Here is a 17,965-nt window from a genome sequence, read left to right on the forward strand (position 1 = left end):
CACCAACCAACACGGATGGCTTTAATGGGGGTTTAGGCAAATTCATGGAGGGAACTGCTATTGATGGCACCTAACCATTATCCGAATTCTGCCTATACGACCTCCAGTCTTGAAGCCAGAATGCCTCTCTGTATCAATAGGTCAGGAGCCACAGCGGCAAGGGATCCCGCTTGACCGGGACGCTGCACAGCAGCAGCAGCAGCAGCAGCACACGCCGTCTGCCTCCCGCCTGGGCTGTGGCTTTCCTAGCGGCGTCTGGCTGGCCACTGAGGGAAGCAGAGTGCTGGTGTGAGCCGGCAGGGCTCTTCTGACGCGCTGCTCTTACCTTACAGGGCTACTGTGAGGATTACATTACCTGGATAATGCTTGCGAGGTGTTCGCGACATTCGAAAAGTCACTAAGTGTTGTTCCTGGGTGCGTCAATGAGGCTTCAGCACGACCCTGGTAGGTTATTTTTGCAAGGATCGGGGAGCTGGAAGGTGGCGCGGGGTGGGGGGGGGAAGGTAAGCCCAGGGGGGGAGGCTGAGCCTTAGCATGGCTTTTGAGGAGGGGGACGGGACGGGATGGGCTGTGGGCGCCACTCCTGCTCCTCCCCTTCCTTCGCTGGCCCACTTTGTTCCAGGACCTTCAGCAGATCTCCAGTGTGCCCTCTTCAACTAGGACTAGAATCGCACCCAGCGCACAGGGAAGCTATGGCACTCACTGCCACAAGATGTAGTGATGGCCACCAATGTGGACGCCTTGGAGAGGGAGTTAGACAAATTCATGGAGAAGGAGACGGCGAGCCACGGCTACTAGTTCTGACGGCTATGTATTCTCTCCGATACCAGAGGCAGTATTGCCCCTGCATGCCAACTGCTGGGGAACATGAGCCGGAGGCTGTCATTGGGCTCACGTCCTGCTGGTGGGCTTCCCACTGGGGCATCTGGCTGGCCACTGGGGCCACAGAATGCTGGGCTACAGAGCCCCTTGGTCTGATCCAGCTCCAGGACTCTTCTGCCGTTCTTACGCTGGGACAGGCTGGCCAGCTCTCGGGGGGTGGGGGGGAAACAGGAGCGAAGTTTAATGTGGCCGTTCTGGGATAGGCGGGACCTCAGCGCAGCGCAGCCTCTAGCGGACCGGGGGCGGGCGGGGGGGGCTTGGCAATTGCAGCTCCGGAGATGGCGGACCAAGTGCAAAGGGCATCTTGTCCGCTCCATTCCTTCTCCCCATTATGTATTTTCCAGGGCGCCACGTCCCAGGCGAGGCACAAGCGGCAGCACCAGCCGAAGCCCCGCCTTTAACGTGCCCCAAAGAAGCAGGCGGCCCACTGCCTGAGCCTGTGCCCTTCAGCCCCGAGGAGCTGCTTGACTCCAGACTGGCGCCCCCTCCAGCCCACGCCTTGCCAGCCCCTGGCTTGGCAGTGACGGCCGTCTCCCGCACCATCCGCCTCTACCACCCCCCGGGCGACATCCTCGCTTCCCAGCCTCTGGTGGTGCTGCTGCCCTGGTTTGGCGCTCGGCCCCGTGCCTTGGCCAAGTACCTGTCTCTCTACCTGGGGCGCAGCTGGCCCGTGCTGGTAGTCGAGAGCAGCCTGGGCCACTTCCTGTGGCCACGGTGGGGGCTGGCCTATGCCGCACGGGTGCTTGGCCTGCTAGCGGACGGCAAGGCCCTGGGTGCCCGGCCCCTGCTCATCCACGCCTTCTCCATCGGAGGATACGCCTTCGCCCAGATGATGGTGCACCTGACCAGCCACCCTGAGCAGCATGCTGGTGTGCGGGAGCGCATCTGCGGCTTGGTCTACGACAGCTTGGTCGCCGGCAGCCTGGCGGATATGGCGCGGGGTGAGTGGTGGTGGTGGAGGTGCTGGGCATGCGAGGCCCTGGCAGGGGGAGGAAAGTGTGTGTGGGGGGGAGGGAAGGGCTGTGCACCCATGAAGTGGATCCTCTCCTCAGCAGGGGATCACAGCCCCCACACGGTGTGTAGCTGGCTGGCCAGGGGGAGTAGGCTAGGGAAGAAGGGGGGTGACCAAAGCTACGGTACGAAGCACAGTCCTCCTACCTGGGGCAGAGCTCCCTTGCATCTGCAGGCTTTCAACTGGCTTTAAATGCACTTTGCCCAATACTATTGGGGCTTGCCCTTTATAGACCAGGCTGGCTGGCTGGGGGACGTTGGGCACTGGAGGACAATTTTCCTGTCTAAGCCCTTAAAATCTCCTCTGGTTAATCAGGATGCTTTATGGCGTTTTTCTGTCTTAACCAACAGGCATCAGCCTTTTCCGGCCCATCTAACCCTGCAACCCGAGACCGGCTTTTAGTCCCCCTCCCCACTATATGTATGGGGCTTTTGCCTCTCTCCCTGTAAGGCATCCATAAAGGAAGGAAGGAAGGACCTCCCTTTCAGTGGCAGGACAGCTGCTGCTTTGCCCCCCCCCCCCCGACCAAAGGCCGACGCCGATGTAGTCCAGCCTTCTGCCCCCACAGTGGCCAGCTGGATGCCCATGAGAATCCCACAAGCCAGGCATGAGCGCAAGAGCCCCCTCCCGCTCAGGTTCCCTGGCAGCTGGTCATCCGAAGCCTCCTGGCCCGGATCCTGGAGGCACTGCCCAGCCATCGCGCCCTCACACCCTCTCCAGGTGAGAGGGTCCCAGGCGGGAGACCATTTCTCTCTCGGAGCCCCCGTTGCTCAATGGCCATTGGTCCTGCTAGCTCAGGGAGCCCCCTTTCAGGGGCAGCAGACCTCTTACAGCCAATAGTCAGAGCCTGCCTCCTGGGGAAGGCTGTGCCCATCACACCCCACTTGTGAGCCCCCGGTCAGCCCCTGCTAGGAACAGGGTGTCTGGCGCATGGACCTTGCCCATCAGGGCCCCTTGCGGGGATGCACCTTGGCTTTACGGACTGTGACCTAGCAGTAGGCAGGCACCTGTGCCATGTTTGTGACCCGCCTTCTCTCCTTTCCGTCAGGTGTGGCCAGGATGACCGGCTCCGTGGTCTTCCGCCCACTCCTCCACAGAGGGACCCTGCTCTACTTCCGCCTCTTCCGCCGGTGTACCGTGGCGTATTACGAGGCTGCGTTGGACGTCTTCCATCACCCGCCCCTCCGCTGCCCCGTGCTGGTCTTCTACTGCCACAATGACCCATTGAGCGATGTCCACGTGGTGCAGCAGCTACTGGACAGTTGGCGGGCAGCAGGCATCTGCGTCCAGGCCCAGGCATGGCCGGTTTCCCACCACGCAGGGCACCTGCGCCTCTACCCTCAGGAGTACACCCAGGCCTTGGCTGCTTTCTTGCAGCATCTGGGCCTGGTTCCCCGCAGACTCCAGGCTAAACTTTAGTGTGAGAAGGAACTAACTCTGGTCTACAAAGTGACCCAGAATGGAGGAAGCCATCGAAGCAGCAGCTGTTCTTATAGTAGGTGAGCAAGGCCCGCTCTGCCATCAGGCAACCAGCAGTCACAGGAGGACAGCCAATATTTGATTTATTATGATGGTATTTTATCTGATGGGAAGGGGTAGGGAAGCGTGGTGAGATTTTCTGCCTTCAGAGCGCCAAAATATTGTGACCAAGGACACTATACATCTGGGCTTTGCGGGAGGGGCTGCCGTATTGCTGCTTCACTTCAGGCAGTGAAATGTCTTGGACTGGCCCTCCAGCTGGGAATGGCCAGTGGCCAAGGGCCACCTTCAAAGCTACACCAGCACCCCACAGTCTGCTCTCTGGAAGTGGCACAAGGCAGGAGCTTATGTGGAGGGGGCCAGGACGGGTGGGTTTAGAGGCAGCTTTGGAGCCCGTGATGTGTTTCAGGAGCCCCAGAAGAACTGTTCTTCCCCTGCTCTGGAGCCCAGTCCCCCTCCACTCGAGGCTGATCACACGCAGCAGGCGGGGGCACGCCCTCCCCCTCCCCTTCAGCTGGCCTGACTCAGACTGGGTGACCGATTTAGATCAAAGGAGGTGGACAAGGCTGGCAGCCACCGCAGTTGCAGCACGCAAGCCCAGCGGCCTCCCTTGCTGCCCCCCTTTCAGGATGAGGTTCACGGCACTCAAGAGCCACACGCTCCCGAGGAGAAAGTTGCTGGTCAGAGCTGAGGGATAGGAAGTTGGAGGAGCAGCTAAACTCCGGCATCAAAGAGGGGAACATGTGCCAGTGGCAGAAAGGCTGACGCCACCTCTCTCCCCCCCCCCCCCCGAACATCTTCTCTGTTCTGCATTGCAGGCCGCCTTTCTCTCTCCAAAACGCTGAGCCCATTCTTGCATTTTCTCCGTAGCACTGTTTGGCCCGGAGTTGCACAGGAGACTAAAAGGTTGGACAGCCGTCAAGCTTGTGGCGTCTCTTCTCTGTTGCTTTTTTTATATACTGTAGATCCACCAACTGGAGGCTCGCGCATTACGATCACAACTCACGGGGCTTTGTGCCACCCTTAGAAGACGAGCAAATTTATTCTGCTTCAAGCATGTGTGTAGCCCAATTTGTCAGAAGCACGAAGCATTAAACTCAAAAGGGGCAGATTTATATACCGGGGGGGGGGGGGGGGAAAGAGACACAATTCCAGGCTACTACTTCATGCGTCTGATGAAACCGGCCCTGTCCACGTTTCTGCCGCCCAGAGGGACCCCTTTCGTAGCCGGGCCCAGGTGTGGGGCTGGCTGTGGGACTTCAGGGGCAAAGGAGATGTGTCGCATAGGGGGCTGGATGGGAGCAGGCCGACCTTAGGCTGGGCATCAGCCACCAGTGTTTCCAGGGCGGTGCGGCTCCTCTTCCTCGCTGCTTAGGGAGGGCTTCGCTCTCCCCGTTTTGCTTTATTCCAACTGCCCTCGCAAGGCGGTGGCGCGTGCCTCTTCTCCTGGCACTGGCAGAGAAGGCCATGGGGGGGGGGGGCAGCTGGGAGAGGCATCTCAAATGGGGGCAAGCCTTCTCCCCCTCCGTTGGCCAGGCTCATGGGGCATGATGGGAATTGCAATCCAAGTATTTGGTGGGCACAAGCTTGGGGAAGGCCGTTGCAGGGGAAGTGGAACGCAGCTGTAGGAAAGGAGAGGGGCCCCGTGACCTCCGCACCAGCCCCTGGCCAGGGGCAGCCTCCTTCGTGGGGGGAACATGGGAACCCAAATGCCAAAACGTGGGGAGGGGGGCAGCCCCCACCCACCCCGGTCCTAGGCATGGTGCAACATTAGACCAGTCACATGACCCAGTTACTGATGCTCTGTAGCTTTATTATTTAATAATACACAGCAACACAATGTTGGAACCTAACATGCGCAGAAGTTACAGCCGAGGGGGAGGAGGGGACGCGGCCAGGGGGTGGTAAAGAGGCGGCCGAGCTCTGGCCACCCATTGCAGAGCGCCCGGGGGCAGGGGATCCCCACCTTCTATCTCCCCACAAGCTGCTGTTGCTGCTGCAGCACCTGCTAACAGGCAGGAATGACACTTCGGCCAGAGGGGCTGGACGTAGCCCATGCCCCTACCTAGGCGGGCTGAGAGGTGGTGGCCTTGGGGCAGGACAGGCATTTGGGGAGAGGAGACTGACCCCCACCCCAGTGCCCATCGTCTCTGCAGCCCACACACAACCACCACGTTTTTCTGAGCCCCCCCCCCCCCGCAAAAAAAAAAAAATGCTGGGAAGAGGAGGACGGCCCTTGAGAGGGCAGCTTTTGCATGGGGATATTCCCCACACACCCACCCAACCCAGAAACTCACTTTGACGAGCCAGCTGGGCTCCCCGGGCTGACCTGAGACAGACCAATGAGATCCTGGCCTGAGAAGGGCCCAAAATAAAAATAGGGGTCAGCGGGAGCAGAGCATGGAGGGGGGCCTCTCCCCAACACCCCACACAGTGCTGCTAGGAGGGGGAGGGGGGCCTCCCTTCCCCTCCCCTCCCCTCCCCTCCCCCCGTAGGGAACAGCCGGAGACTGTGGGGCAGCTTGCAGAGGCCTCGGGCGCCCGGACTCCCTCCTTCCCTCCAGAGCAGCGAGTCAGTCATCAGGGGAAATCCCGAGTGGGGTCCCCGCCCCGCCCCCTCCCTGGGGAGCCCCAGAGGGCCCCAGCGGGCCCTGGCCCATGAAGGGCAGCTGGTCCCAAGTGCGCAACCGCCAGCGCTTGGGGAAGGGAGGGGAAGGAACCGTGGTGCCCCCGGGGGGGGGGGCATAGTGCAAGTCTTTGCTGTCAGCCAGCGACACCCAGGTGGTCTGGGGCAGGTGAGCTGGGAGCTCAGGTGCGGTGGCGGCGGCCACTGGCGGCAGCAACGGGCGTGGGGACGTTGGGCGCCCCTCGCGGGCTGCTGCTCCGGAAGCCGTCCTCAGTACAGCCGCTTCTCATAACTGCAGGGGGGGGGGGGGAGAAGACCGGGGAGAGAGAGAGAGAGAGAGAGGGGGGTGGGGGAGCGTCAGCCCCCAAAACACAGCCACTTGAAGCCCAGACCCAGAGACGGGCCACATCCTGGCTGGGAGCAAGGAGGATGACCTACGTGCTCCACCAAAGCCAAACTCCGCCAAGGAAGCAGTTCTGCTTGTTCTCCTGGAAACCCCACTCCCTTCCTCCCCCCCCCCCGCAACAAGAGCTGAGCCTCAGCCACCCCCACCCCACTTTTCACCCAATGGGAGAGTGTTCCTGGGTGCTCAAGAATCCTGCTGCTCAGGAAGACGCTGCAAGGCAGAGAAGGGGGGGTGAGAGGAATGGGGGGGGGGGTGACAAGCCAGGCAGCAACACAGGAGGCTGTGTGTGTGTGGGGAGGGCTGTGAGAAGGGGGCAGCCAGCGGACTGCAGCCTGGGGGTGGGGTGGGGTGGGGTGGGGGCGGGGAGAGGCACAGGCGCCTTGGCCAGGAGTGAGCCAGATTCAGGAACCGCCTCAAGGAAACCCGAGCTGAAGAGGCGGCCATTCTGAGAGACTTGGGCAGCCTTCCCATGTGGGTGGGGGATGATGGGAGGTGTAATCCAGCACTTTGGGAGGGGTTGGGGAAGGCTGAGCAAGTCGCACAGACCATGAACCCCCCTTCGCCCCCCCAGTGCAGTGGGGTGAAGACCGCTTCCCCCCCACCCCACCCCGGACCGAGAGCCTTTCCCCCTGGTGAAACAGGAGCCGACGGGACGTGGGCAACACCCAGAGGCGCGATTCAGAGCAACCCCGAGATTCTCCAGCTGCCCCCAAGCCCACCCTAAGACCCACGCCCGCCTCCTTGGCCCCCCTCCTGGCAACGGGGGGAGCAGAGCCGGGAAACCAGGGCGTTGAGGGGCACCCCAGCCCCGGAGGACCCAGCGAGCCAGACCCATGCCTGCCAAGGGGCCAAGTGGGAGGAGGCAGGCGGGTGGGGCCCGGACCTCCCTGCCCCAAACACTGCCACCCCACCCTACACTCCCCGGGAAGGGAGAAGGCCCTGCTCTTCGGGGCGGAGAGAGCAAGGCAAGCGGCCCCAGCAGCGTGGCTTCCCTGGAGGCCGCCACGAGGGCCCTCTTCTCTCCTGGGGGTGGGTGGGGAGGAGGAGGCACAGAGAGGGGGGTCTCCCCAGAACCAGAGGAACCGACACCCAGGTCTCGACACCTGAAACAGCCAGTTCTACGCCAAGGTTGGAGCCCGGTCCAGGACGAGCGAAGGCAGCTGCCCGGGTTTGGGGTGCAGCCCAGGCCTTGGCGCACGCAGTCACGCGGCCGTGCGGGATGGGATGTGGGGCAGAAAGAGTCGCCCAGTGCGGCCTGTGACTTCTGGACCCCCTCCCCTCCCCTCCGTCAGCCAACTGCCTCTTGCAAATACACACAACGCCCTCGGGCCATTTTAAATCACACACACACACACCCCGCTGCAGTTCTCCCCTGTTCCATTATCTCTGCCAAAGGGTCTAGGGGCCCTTCCACAGCCTGGAACTCTGCTGGCTGGGGGATCATGGGAGCTGTAGTCCAACACACCTGGAGGGCCCCAGGTTGGGGAAGGCAGGCTAGGCCCACCGGGAGAATGGGCCATTGCACATATGCCTCCTGCTCAGCAACCCAGGATGCCTGGCTCCGGTGAGGGGCTCCAAAGGGCTGGTGAAGGGGGGGGCTCTTTAGGTGTGGAACGTCCTGCCCAGCGAGTCGCACACCGGGAACATCTCAGGGAGGGAGAGGGACCAGGGGAAAGCTTTCAGAAGTGTGTATGTGGGTGGGAAGGGGGTGCGGAGTGAAAATGGGAGGGGGGGCACTGGTCAGAGTTCAACCCCCTGCGGGTGGGAGGCGAAGGGGCAGAGGGGAGAACGTAGCCACTGACCCACATCCAACACACGCAGGGGACAGGACAGACCCGTGGATACCAGTTACTTACATGGCAGAAACGTAAAGCTACAGGCAGGCCGAGGCGTGGGCGGGAGAGAGAGAGAAGGTTACAAGGTCAACGGGCCCCTCCCTGGGAGAGCACCACCAGCCCCCCATCGCCCAGCCCCTGTGCCAGCAGCGCTGCGACCCCCAAGCCGGTCCCGGGCCCCACTAGCCGCCCCACACCGCCAAGCGCCAGGGCCTACGGGGACACTACCAAGCCTCGGAAAGAAGCCAGCGCCAGCCCCCGCACCGCTACGGCCAGCCAGGCCCTGCTAGCCAAACTACCAGCAACGCTGCAGCCCCCCCGCCCCCACCCTGCACAATCCACCTCCCACCCCCAACACACACAAAAGAACAGAAGTTGCCAGTCACAGGGCAAGATGCCAGTGGAGCAAATGGAACATCCCAAAACCCCTCCCGCCCCCTCCAAAAGCAGGACTCCAGCATCTTCTGGAAACCATTCTTTTTGGAGCTGAACAATGGAAAACCAGCTCTTTGAGTGACGGGGGGGAGGGAGAGAAGAGGTCTGGGAATGTTAACATTGATGTTTGCACCTGTTTAAGGGCCAAGGGGAATCCAGGCCCACCTGGTGCACCAGAGGCAAACAGCTCAACACCGAAGAGAAGATGGAGGGGAGACATGAGAGCACTCTTCAAAGACTTAAAAGGTTGTCACACAGAGGAGGGCCAGGATCTCTTCTCCATCCTCCCAGAGTGCAGGACACGGAATAACGGGCTCAAGTTAAAGGAAGCCAGATTCCAGCTGGACATCAGGAAAAACTTCCTGACTGTTAGAGCAGTACGACAATGGAACCAGTTGCCTGGTGAGGTTGTGGGCTCTCCCACACTAGAGGCCTTCAAGAGGCAGCTGGACAACCCTCTGTCAGGGATGCTTTAGGGTGGATTCCTGCATTGAGCAGGGGACTTGATGGCCTTGTAGGCCCCTTCCAACTCTGCTATTCTATGACTCTATGATCTCAACACCCAAAACCATCCCGACGATGGATCCCCGGCCCTGCCAGTAGGCAAGGTGAGGCAGTCGCCTCAGGCAGCAGGTGCCAGGAGACAGCTAAGCAGCCCCGCGTCCCCCTGAGCCCATCTGCCGCCTTCAGGTGTGGTGGAGGAGGCTGACCCATTGCCACAAATGGCCAACACGGGCCCTGAAAGGAGGTGGCCGTTATCTGCACGGCTTCTGTGCACTTCATGAGGTTCCATCCTCAGCCGCTCAAGTTAAAGGACTTCCAGTGTCAGGGCTGGAAAGATGCCAGAGAGCGACGGCCAGCCAGGGTCGGCCATGGTGGGGCTTCGGCTGCGCTCCTTGAAAGGCTGCTCTTTACCTCTTGGGTTCAGTGATCATTCCATGCCACGTTCAGGGAACAGAATTGAGCTCCGCAGGTTGATTTGTTTTATTCATTCTGCACAAGAGCCTCTAGTTTTCCTTGGAATATAGGGCTGGAAGGAGAGAGGGGCGGGAGGATGGGAAAACTGTCGGGCAGAATTCCGGGGAACGTGGGGGAGGCAGCAACTGGGGCCGAGCGGAGCAAGGCAGCCGACCCCCTGGCTCCTGGCGGCCGCTCTGCCCTCGTCCAGAGTCCTGAGTTGCTGCTGCTGCTGCTCACATCTTTCAAGCCCACCGGCTCATGCGGAGTCCCAGCCTAGAAACCAACCGTGGCCAGGGCTTCCTGCAGGTGCCACGTGGAACACGTGGAACTCTGCTCAGATCTGTTGCACCAGTGTGCCATTCTACCGCCCCCACACCTGGCAAATAACAGGATTTAGGGGGAAACGTCCAGATTTCACACATCACCAGAGGCCGGCCACGGCACAGGCCACCCTGAGGTCATGGCTCCTCCACATTCTCGCTGGGACAGCAACGTCTCTGTGGAAAGGGGAGCCACCTTGCTGGACAACGGCAGAGCTCTTGCAGAAAAAGCAGAGGACACCGAGAGAGTTGCAAGAGCGCGGGGGCGGCAGTCAGGGAAATGACGCTGCAGCGTAAGGAGCACAGGAATGTGGCCGGGTTGGGAAACTGCCACAGCGGATTCCATTGGGGTCCACAAGCTGCCGCCGTTGTAACCCTCCCAAGTCAGGGGTGACGCTCTATTCCTGCCCGTGGTGCTTCCTGGCATCCTCATCACTGCAAGGAGGGGGGGTGGATCTCTTATTGCTCAAGCAGGTGTGGGTGGGGGGCAAGAACGGCCACCCCCCCTCCAGCGCCATCCTTCGCAAGGCCACTGCTTTGCTTCTCCTCAGCCTCTGGGCTGCTGTTTAGGGTTCAAGCTAAGCCTAGAGGGCAGGCGGAGTTTTCTGATGCTTCCATCTGCTGTACTGTTTGCAACCGGCTTCTTCAGCGTGTGCTTTTAAGGCAGCAACACCTGCCTGCAAGCTCTCGGCAGGGAGGCCCTGGTGATCCAGGCAAACACCTGGAACTTCCAAGGCCGTGAGCCGGGCCACGTCCCACAGGCCACAGAGAGACACTGAGTCTCGCTCTCCCTAAGGCACCTCACAGCCCCCCTCATCACCACCCAGCACAAAGGGGACGAACGCACGACACGGAACCGACGCAGCCCCGCTCGAAGGCAGCAGGACGGACCCTGGCAGCAGCTACACCTTTCCCCAAAGGGCAGAGGGACGCTGGGAAGGAAGCGGCCAGAGGAGCCAAAGACGAAGCAGCTGCACCCCGCCCCCCCCCCCCGAACATCACTGGCCCGGGGGCAAAGCAGCCAGGTTTTTCCTTCCTTTCACTACTCAATCCGGACAAGTGGCAGAGTCCTCCTCCTCCTCCTCCTCCTCCTCCTCCCTCCCCTGCCATGCACACACCACCCACTGCAACGCGCCTATGCTCAGCCTGCACAACTCCATGTGCTCCTATGGGCTCTGTATGGAAGCAAAGGGGGAGATTCCTTTCCTCTCTCTCTCTCTCTCTCTCTCTCTCTCTCACACCCCGAGGTTGATCCCTTGATCCCGGTCCTACAGGCGTCCAAGGCAGGAGAGCTTCCAGGCCGAAAAACCCCACGCCAGCCCTTGCACAAGGGAAGCCCTGACCTCTCCAGACCAGCCACGTGCAACAAACCTCAGCAACTGCTAAAGCACGTCATGGCTTCTCATGAAGCATCCTGGAAACCTTCGCATTTTGAAAGGGTGAATCTACAACCAGGGTTTTCCGGACGCATCCCTGGTCTCCAAAGCAATGCAGTACTCCCCCCCCCGGATCGTTTTGGGTAGGGAAGAGGAGAGGAGCGACTTGGGGGGTTCAAGGAACAGGGGCGGACAGAAAGGACCATGTGCAATCAGACACACACACACACACACGCCCTCGCTGAGATCATGGAGGCAGAGAGCATCACTCTCCCAAATCCCCCACCTCGGAGCCAGGGACAGACAGGGATGCCCCCCCAACGCCGCCTTGGCTGCCAGGAGGCCCTTCTCTCCCCAGACAGAAACCGCCAAGGCAAGAGCCCTGAGTTCCTGGGCTGTGCCAGGGCAGGAAGAAGGCTTAAGACCAGGAAGGGGGGCAGCAGGACAGGACCTTGGAAGCAGCAAGGATGGTCCAGAGCGGGAGGGAGCACCAGGGCAGTGGAGGCCGGCCAGATACTTACGAGTGGAGACCGTGGACGCCGCCCTCGATCTGGGCAGACATCGTCCGCTTCTCAAACTTCAGTTCACCAGAGTACATCATGGACCTGGCAGGAGAACACAAAAAAGGCCTCAGGGCCCTTTCCTCAGCGGTCCAGAGCCCCACGCAACGCTGAGCCTCCGCCTCCTTCCCACCCTGCCCCTGCCCCCCCCCCATCCGTCGGCTGCTCCCGGCACCTGCTGACGCCCCCCGCCCCCCCGATGACCATGTTCCACCTTGGGCTTTGTCACGCCTGCAGGCTGCTTTCGGGGTGCCCGATGGAACGTGGGAAGCGGCTGCAACCCCTCCAGCACTTGGGCTTGAAGAAGAACGGCAGGCCGAGTATGAACAAACCCACTTAGATAACCGGCCACCGCCCTTGACCCCCACAGACCCCCCTCCCTCATTGGGAGGCAGCAGATCTCCAAGCGCCATGTGCTGAGAAGGCGGAAGGCAGGGCAGTGGCCACCCTGCTCACCTCCTGAGCTTCCAGGGGATACCCTGGGCCGGTCGTCTTCGGAGGGAGATGCAAGGGCGGTGGGGGAGGCAGAGCCCACTTGGTCCAAATTAGCAAAAGTACGAGCGTGTAAAAAGAGCCCTGCTGAATCAGGCCGAAGGCCACCCGCCCGCTCCACAGTGGCCTGAGGGCATCAAAGAGAAACAGGGCCTGCAGAAGTTCTCCGTCTACGCAGCAGCAGCTGAAACTCCACAGGAAGCCAGATTCCAGCTGGACATCAGGAAAAACTTCCTGACTGTTAGAGCAGTACGACAATGGAACCAGTCACCTAGGGAGGTTGTGGGCTCTCCCAGAGGCCTTCAAGAGGCAGCTGGAGAACCATCTGTCAGGGATGCTTTAGGGTGGGTTCCTGCATTGAGCAGGGGGTTGGACTCCATGGCCTTAGAGACCCCCTCCAGCTCTACTGTTCTACGGTTCTATGATCTGACCTGCTCAGAGGAACACCCTCAGTTGCTCAGGGAACAAAGTATCCCAAAGGGAAAGGCCCCACACAGTGCGATGACCAAGGGAGAAATCATGTGCTTTGCTTCAGTGGGTTTGGGCAACAAAGTTTTTTTTAAAAAAAATGCCAAGAAAAAAAGGTCCTTTGCATGGTGGGGGTGGGGGAGGGGTGGCAGCAGCGAGTGACATTTGGGGAGAAAAAGACTGAAAATACTCTTTAGCTACAGATGCAACTACCTATAATGGATTTGCGTCATTCTTTCCCTAGAATGAGTCTATTTTATATAGATTTTCTGAGTCACACGAATGACGCTAGTTTGGTGCTGACAGCAGTCGAGAAAAAAATGAAGTTATTTCAACCCATTTCACACATACACACCACCCACCTTCGGAACATGGGGGAAAAGCACAGGTTATGACCAAGATTTACGGAGTATTTTACATCTCAGAGCATAATTCTGTGGCAGCCGTGCCATCAGCGAGATGCAGCTCTGCCTGCTGAAGCTGGGACAGGTACCACAGGAACTGGGTGGGTGGGTGGGGGGAGAGAGACAGATCCAGCTTTCGCCATGGCAATGGGGCACCCCTCCTCTCAAGTTTCGGGGTGCCAGAGCAACGCGGAGATGCCACACTTTGACTCCATGGAACGTTCCCCTTCAGCTACAGTTGCCAAGGCATGCCCCCCCCCACGCTGCCCCCATGGCAGGCTGCCCACCCACTCACCCCCAACAGCCTCTGCCTGGGAGAGACATGATTTCGGAAACACCTGTGACTACTAAGCCCTGGAAAGCCCAGGGGAGCTGCCCACAAGCGTGCCATCTCTGAACCCCTGTGTCAAGTCTAACCCTACTGCCCCTGTTTTGGGAGAAGGTGTTTCAAGTAATCAATCAGAATCAGATTCGGACCTAGAGGTGGCGGCACCAGACACCAGCCAGCCTGGACCAGTGGGGGAGGAAGCTCTCATGGGCAATTCCCCAGCTGGGAGTCAGACCTCTCCAGAGTTTATCTCCTCAAGGCCAAATCCTACACACTAGAGGCCTTCAAGAGGCAGCTGGACAAGCATCTGTCAGGGTTGCTTTAGGGTGGATCCCTGCATTGAGCAGGGGGTTGGACTCGATGGCCTTGTAGGCCCCTTCCAATTCTACTATTCTATGATTCTATGAAGTGAGCTTTCTTCCGGAGGAGAGCGCCCAACAAGCTAGTTGATGCTAGGGTCCACCGGAAGCTCAAACGCACGGGGAGGAAGGAAGGCGTGAGAAAGTCGGTCCGGCTAGCATTGTGCCAGAACCTGCCGCCGCACCAGGCTCTCTGAAGTTACGGGTGTTTGGGAAAAGGCTTCCTGTTCTCCTTGATCCCACAATTGTCTCGCTTAGTTTGCATAGTTTTGCCTAGGGGGACATTTCCAAGAGGTTAGATTCTCTTCAGGTAGAAGAGATGTTTGTTGCTTAATAAAAGCTTTGTGGATTAGGCCTTGTCATTGGCCTCCCATGGAAAGCAGGAATTTCCTGAGGAACACGACACCCTGAGGCTGCCCTGAAGGCACAGCTGGGTGTAATTCAAAATACTGGGGAGAGGGGGAGCAGCCCCAAGCCCCTCGGCCACTGGACTGGCCCCACGGATCGACTCACCGTAGAATGGAAAGGCTTTTCGCGCCGATGTCCTGGCAGCCGTGCTGGATGCCAGCAATCAGGTAGGGCACGAACTTCTGGATGGATCCCTTGTCCTGGATGGATCCTGAAACGCCCTGAGCCACCTTCACTTTGTCCCCCTCGCTGAAAGGCAAGGCGGGAAGAGGGGCGGGAGGGTGACGGGCTATTTCCAGCCCCACCGGGAAGTGGCCGAGAGACGGAGCCACGCGCCGGCAAGAGCCCAGTGCAAACCTTGCCTCTGCCCCCATCTGGCTGGGGCACTTGAGGCAAGCAGCGCCCACTCTCTCCGCCCCCGGCCCTTCCGTCTGCAATGTAGGGAGGAAAGGAATTAGCAGCCTACCGTTGTAAGTAAGGGATTGCAACAAGGTCACGTATTCATAGGTTTTAAAATGTATATGTTTTAAATTTTGCTGCCTTGGGCAAAAGGTAGGATACAAATAATAATAATAACCATTTTTGTGAACCGCCCAGAGAGCTTCGGCTATTGGGCGGTATAGAAATGAAATGAATAAATAAATAAATAAATAAATAAATAAATAATGCCGCAAAATGCTTTGAGCATCCTCAAAGCGCTACGTAAAAACGCGGAAGGCCAGCTGATGCCCAGTAGCCTCTCGCCACCCTCAGCATCTCAGGTGGCCTTTGTGCATGGCCACGGTTACGCGCATGCAAAGCCCACACCCCGCCAGAGGGGCAAGACAGCGGGGCTTTGCTGGGGTCAGCCTTCCCGAACCCAGTGCCCTCCAGACACCTCACACTTCAACTCTCATCAGCCCCAGCCAGCATGGCCAATGGCCAGGAACACGGAGTTGAACTCCGAAACATCTGGAGGGTGCCAGGTTGGGAAAGTCTGGCCCTGATTGGAAGCTCCCTGGGGCAGGAGCCTCTTGGAATCCGGAGGGGACCACGCGCACAGAGGCCATGACAACAGCAGCAGCAGCAGCAACCTCCCCTCCGCCCCCCCCTCCGCCCTTCTCCTGCGCAGGTAAAGCCTCCTTCCCCAGCTCCCCAGCTCCCCCCCCACCCAAAGCCACACCTGAAGTAACGCTTCTGGCTGCTGCTGTTTTTCTCCATGGCGTCGAGGGAGCCCATCCCCCGGTACTTCTTCAGCCGGACCCCATCCGAGAAGAAGTATTCGCCCGGAGCCTCCGTGGTGGCAGCCAGCAAGGAGCCCATCATTACTAGGGAGCGGGAAGGAAGGAGGCAGGTCACAAACCCGAGGCGGAAGCCATGGGCTGCGGAAACCCCCCACCCCACCCCACCCCCAGAGACTTTGGGGGGCTCGTTGCCCCGCTTCCCGTAGCTCCACACGCTCAAACACTGAGCATCCCTGTGACGCTGGAGTGCAGCGGTTGGCCAGTGTGCCAGCCAGGGAGGCCTGCGTTCAAATCCTCGCTCAGCCCGAAAGCTCACTGAGAACCCGGGCCCAGGAACTCTCTCTGGCCTAGGCTACCTCACAGGAGCGTAGCAAAAATGAAAGGGCTGAGGAGACGCACGGGCCCCTGCCCCACCCCAAACCTTCAAGGAATAAACACGGAGCATGTTTAAAAGGCAGGGTACGAATGCTGATGGATGCACATCACAAACAGCTACGTGTACAGGAGGAGACGCCCTGCGGTGACACCAGAGGTACCCTCACCTGCCCCCAAGCGAGAGGAGACAGAAGAACTGGGACATGGAAGGAAGGAAGGCAACACCCTGGAGTTTTAATTAATTCTTTCAAAATGCTAGGATTTTACGGAGCACGCCTCATTGAAAGGCAGCACACAACAGAGATCTTTACAATCTCTACCCATCAGACACAGCGAAGCATGACCACTGGGGGTGAGGGTCTTCCACACTCAGAAAGATGAGGAAGCCCACCTGCCAGGCAGTTCCTCTCCCAACTCACCCGTGGAGGCTCCCAAAGAGAGTGCCTTGACGACATGGCCCACAGTCTGGATGCCGCCGTCGGCTATCACGGGTACGCCGAACCTGCGGGCATACTCTGCTACTTTGTACACCGCCGTGCCTTGAGGCCGGCCGCACGCCATCACTGAAGCAGAGAGAAAGAGGGGCAGTCACTACAAGGTCACCCCGAGGTCTCATGCAGCCCTCTGCATCCCTGGCCCCTGAAAAACAGGCAAACTTTTGAGTGACACAGAATTCTTCAGCAGGTGACACAGAACTCTTCATCTATTCCCCCCACCCCACTCCCCCTATGAATTAAGCTGGTGAAGACAAGATCTTCAAACAGCTCAGATAGCTTCTGGTTTCAGAGTAAACACAAGACAGCATCAGACTCAACTTCAAGTCAACTCCTGCTTTGCCAGTAAATACATTTTCACACATGCACATTTGCAAACAAAATAAAATACATATTTTGTATTTGTGTTTTTAACCTGTTGGTAGTTTTATTATGGTTTTAATTTTTGTGAACCGCCCAGAGAGCTTTGGCAATTGGGCGGTATAAAAATGTAATAAATAAATTAATTAATTTTAAAAAAGGACACAAGCAGAAGAATGCAGCAAGGTTTGTCAGCAGGCACTCAGTCACCATAAAGGGTCCCCGTCCCCCGCCGTGGCAGAATTTGGGGATTGACTCACATCTGTGGACTGGGGGGCGGGGGAGGCCAGACTGTTTTGCTGGCGGCGAAACCCACATAGACACACACCCACACACCTACTACACATATGATACCCCGCTCATGTGCCTTGTGCTTCCTGTACAGACGTGATGGTTACCAAATGTCAGGACCTCAGCTGGGCATTGACTGCTAGTTCTAGGCACCCAGGCTTGGTTTCCCTCCGCCTCCCCCCCCCCAACGCTTCGCCCCTTCCTCGGAAGCGCTGCAGGGCCTTCCAGGCCTCCGCTCCCTTCCCTCAGGGGGCTCAGTACTGAGCTGGCATCCAGGAGGACCAGAGCGGCCCCTCTTGGTAAAGGACATGGCGCTACTACAGGGCTCAGTCAAGGGTAAACGGTCCCTGAGGCCTTGACCGATGCTAAACCCAGGGGCAGCTTCTCTGGGGGCCGCCCCACTTCCTTTTAGCCCGCCAGCACAGATAGCAAAGACGCACACGCGTAAGCCGCTCTCCCGTTCCCACGTCCCCGTTCAGATGAGCAGCGAAGGTCAGCGTCGCAGGCAGGCTTCACGGCTGCCTGGACGACACGCCCCCTGGTCCCCGACAGGCTGACTCAGCCACGAGGGAAACGCCCTCTGCGCATGCTCAGAGGCAGTCTCCATGGCTATTACATCCCACCTTCTTACCTCTAGGAACGGAAAGAGATTCTGGGGCGTACGCTAAGCCCCCCGCCGGCTTCCTTCTCCACCCAGACCGCTGGCCCCAGGAGCACTAGTCCGCCACGGCATTTCCCCGCTCCCCGGGGCTCACCTTCCTGCGTGATGCAGATGGAGCCGCACCCCATGCCCACACGCAGAGCATCCACGCCGGCGTCGATGAGGTTCTTGGCCTGGGCTGCTGTCACCACTGTGCATCCCATAGGAGAGAA

General features: G+C 59.3%; 2 protein-coding genes across 2 annotated transcripts in view; one reads left to right on the forward strand and one right to left on the reverse strand.

Moving 5' to 3' along the window:
- The first annotated feature begins 422 nt into the window (after window positions 1-422).
- On the forward strand, window positions 423-3,384 carry LOC134403924 (transmembrane protein 53-like). The gene is made up of 3 exons (XM_063134467.1): window positions 423-444; window positions 1,227-1,823; window positions 2,943-3,384. The coding sequence occupies exons 1-3, from the start codon at window positions 423-425 to the stop codon at window positions 3,311-3,313; spliced, it is 990 nt and encodes a 329-aa protein (XP_062990537.1). The 3' UTR covers window positions 3,314-3,384.
- Window positions 3,385-5,211: 1,827 nt separating this feature from the next.
- Window positions 5,212-17,965, reverse strand: part of IMPDH1 (inosine monophosphate dehydrogenase 1) — a 38,423-nt gene continuing 25,669 nt past the window's right edge. Inside the window, exons 10-15 of the mRNA XM_063134456.1 lie at window positions 17,848-17,943; window positions 16,367-16,510; window positions 15,512-15,656; window positions 14,455-14,598; window positions 11,852-11,935; window positions 5,212-6,290 (exon numbers count right to left, since the gene is read on the reverse strand). Coding sequence (XP_062990526.1) covers window positions 6,269-6,290; window positions 11,852-11,935; window positions 14,455-14,598; window positions 15,512-15,656; window positions 16,367-16,510; window positions 17,848-17,943 — 635 coding nt within the window. The 3' untranslated portion in view covers window positions 5,212-6,268. The remainder of the gene's footprint in view (window positions 6,291-11,851; window positions 11,936-14,454; window positions 14,599-15,511; window positions 15,657-16,366; window positions 16,511-17,847; window positions 17,944-17,965) is intronic.

This window comes from Elgaria multicarinata, chromosome 9, assembly GCF_023053635.1.
Source record: "Elgaria multicarinata webbii isolate HBS135686 ecotype San Diego chromosome 9, rElgMul1.1.pri, whole genome shotgun sequence".
In the NCBI taxonomy this organism is placed as follows: domain Eukaryota; kingdom Metazoa; phylum Chordata; class Lepidosauria; order Squamata; family Anguidae; genus Elgaria; species Elgaria multicarinata.